The sequence below is a fragment of the Fukomys damarensis genome, unplaced genomic scaffold, assembly GCF_012274545.1.
Source record: "Fukomys damarensis isolate Sample0158 unplaced genomic scaffold, DMR_v1.0_HiC HiC_scaffold_37, whole genome shotgun sequence".
Lineage (NCBI taxonomy): Eukaryota > Metazoa > Chordata > Mammalia > Rodentia > Bathyergidae > Fukomys > Fukomys damarensis.
The window spans coordinates 583,777-586,822 of NW_022900949.1; the positions used below are offsets into that span (position 1 = coordinate 583,777).

A 3,046-nucleotide genomic window follows, 5' to 3' on the forward strand; every position below is an offset into this window, starting at 1 on the left:
TGTTTTGAGACAGGGTCTCACTATGTAGTTGAGACTGACCTGGAAATCACTATGTAGCCCAGGCTGGTCTCAAACTCACAGTGATCCTCCTGCCTCAGCCTCCTAAGTGCTGGGATTACAGGCCTGCGCCACCACACCCGGCTGTTTAATAATTTTTAAAGCTGCATTTTAATGTTAAGAATTTACCTCAAGCACAGTTTTGGACTCAGTGTCATTTCAAAGTGCTCTTCCCGCACCCCAGAAACTGCCAGGTTAGTGTGGGGGTTAGATGTCAGCGCTGCTGCCCCTCCCTCCTGAGATTACACAACTGACTTCCAGCGGAGCCCTGGGCCGTTACCTTCAGCACAGAGGCCTTGCCTTCCCCGGTTGCCACAAATACCACAGTCCTGGCTGCATTCAGCACGGGGAGCGTCAGAGTCACACGCTGCGGCGGGGGCTTCGGGGAGTCACTGATGGGGGCCACAATCCTGTCCCGCTCCTAGGGGAGGAAGGGCGGGCGGGACAGAAAGGCACCTCTGCTGTTTTCCTGTCCTGGGATTGGGTGCAGGGCCTCCACAATGAGCTGCATCCCCAGCCCTTTTGTAAATCTTGAGGCTGGGGTCTCGCTAAATCGCCAGGCTGCCCAGTCACTTGCGCCCTCCTGCCTCTGCCTCCCAGCCTCCTGTGGTGCTCCTACACTGGCCTCTCCTCTTGAGCTGCACACACCAGCTTCTCACCCAGCCTTCGCTCAGCTCGGTGCTGGCCATTTACCTCCGTCCCCCACACACCGGGTCTGGAACAGGCCCCAGCCCCAGGACCGCATCAGGACAGGCCCAGGGCCCTGCAGCACTCACCTGCAGCAGTGGGTGGTCCGGGAAGAGCGAGCAGGTGTGGCCATCCGGGCCCACACCCAGGAGCAGGAGGTCGAACACCGGGACAGCATCTCCCTGGAAGGCCTGGCAGAGATGTGTGGCTCAGAGAGGCTGCCCGCTGCCACACAGTGGGGCTGGAGTACCTGGAATCTGGGGGGCAGCGCTGGGGGACAAGCCCAGGGCCTCACGCAGAGCCCCAGCCCTTTCTTTTATTTTGTGAGACAGGGTCTTGCTAAGTCTCTAAGTTGCCCGGGCTGGACTCGAACTGGAGATCGCCCTGTCTCAGCCTCCTGAGTGCAGGACTGACAGTTGCACTTGGGGATTTTGGAAGCCAAGGGGTTGCAGGGCTGACCCAGGGGTGGTCAGAGCTGTAACAGGACACAGAGCTTGGCCCCACCAGTAATGGCAAGGACTCCAGTCTCAGACTCTCCTTTCCAAGGGTGTGACAGGCTAAGGGCCACAGGGCTGGGGGGCCGGGGGGGCCCCCTGGGTGTCTCCGAGTGCCCGCAGACAGTTTCTGCTGGTGACATCACACAGGTTGCCCACCATGTGGTGAGACCCCTTGTAGCTGCTCCTAGAGACCCACCTGCCTCAGCTTCCTGGCATAGTCCTCGGCCGCCGCCTCCACAGGCAGCTGGGGGTCAATGGTGATGACCTGGCTGTCAGGGACCGGCAGTCTGGACAGCAGGTGCGTCTGTGGCAAAGACAGGATGGAGACTGAGACACAGCAACCCGGGCATGGCTGGATGCTGGCTGCTGAGCGCTGGAGCTACCACCACTCAGGGCAGAGGAGGTTCAGGACGGGTAGGTGCCCGGGTGCGCTTGGGCCGGGCCGGGACCTCTGGGTGGTGCACAACCCTTCTAGGAGAAGCAGAATCACAGGTCCCAGCCTGGGCCACGAGGACAGCAGGGCCCACACACCACAGTCAGCACCCACAGGGTTCCCAAGGCCACAGCATGGCCGCACCACATCACTCCTGGCCCTGGTTCCTCCACAGGGTGACCTGTGACCTCTCCGGGGAGAAGCCACCCTGCCCACGCCCCCCACTACCACAGCCAGGCCTGTCCACACGCAGGACCTCCTGGTAGGCAGAGGGCAGTGGGCCGCGTGGAGGATATGAGTTTGGCTTTGGTTTGTTTTTGTTTTGTTTTGTTTTGTTTTTTGTCCAGTACCAGGGATTGAACTCAGGACCTTGTGCTTGCGAGGCAGATGGAGGAACCACTGAGCTAAATCCCTGGCCCTGGTTGGTTGGTTTTGTTTTGTTTTTGTTTTTGAGACAGGGTCTCACTGTGCAGCCCAGGCAGGCCTCGAACTTGAGGTGAGCCTCCTGCCTCGGCCTCCTCTGAGTGCTGGGATGACAGGCGGACACCACCATGCCTGACAAGTTTTGTGTCTTAATTTTGAAAGGGTGCAGTTTTTAAGACGTTATGAGAAAAAGAAACGAAGGCCCACGGCTTTCTCATTCTTTTTTTCTCGGCGCTGGGCACAGAAGACAAGGCTTCCAGCATCCTCAGGAAGCACTCTCCACTGGGCTCCACCCCCAACCCAGTCCCTCAAACCCTCTTTCCTTCCGTCTTCCTCTCCTTCCCTCCCCTCAGCCCCTGTAGTGAGGAGAATGGAAATCGGGGCTCACACACTAAGCTACTTCCTCAGTACTTTTTGTTTTTATTTTGAGACAGAATCTTGCTAACTTGCCCAGGCTGCACTGGGACTTCAACCCTCCTGCCTCAGCCTCCCAGAAGGAAGTCAGTGCAACCCCCACCGATGCTCCACGTGGCCAGTTCTGGCTCTGGAGTTGCCGGGCAGGTTCACAACCCGGCTTCCCCTCTGGTCGCTAGCAAACCAGACAGGTGAGCCCCTCCCTGCCTCAGTTACCCTGTCTGTGAAATGGGTGTCGGCTGGCCATGCCTGAGATCTGCATACTGAACCTTGTGTGCTACTCTGGGAACAACAGGGTCATACGCAGCGAGTGCTCAGGGAGCAAAGAGAACCAGAGAGAGGACAGGGAACCCTCCCGCCTGAGGACGTGGTGTGACCTCCGGCGCTCGGTCAAGCTGTGCTGTGCCCGGCTGCTGGATGAAGCACAAAGGGGGTCGCGCAGGCGGAAGAGAGAGCGTTCAGGACTCCCGGCCGGGGCCAGGCCAGGCCGTAGGCGCTGCCCTCTCGATATGACCCACAGCGGCCCCCGTAGCAG

The 3,046-nt window shown here is 59.3% G+C and overlaps 1 protein-coding gene across 1 annotated transcript in view; it reads right to left on the minus strand.

Annotated features, from left to right (window-relative positions):
- The window catches only part of Pgls (6-phosphogluconolactonase), an 8,230-nt gene that overhangs the window by 665 nt on the left and 4,519 nt on the right, over positions 1-3,046 (minus strand). The window contains exons 4-6 of the mRNA XM_010644379.3: positions 1,438-1,620; positions 834-935; positions 338-478 (exon numbers count right to left, since the gene is read on the minus strand). Of these exons, the coding sequence (XP_010642681.1) occupies positions 338-478; positions 834-935; positions 1,438-1,620 (426 nt within the window). The remainder of the gene's footprint in view (positions 1-337; positions 479-833; positions 936-1,437; positions 1,621-3,046) is intronic.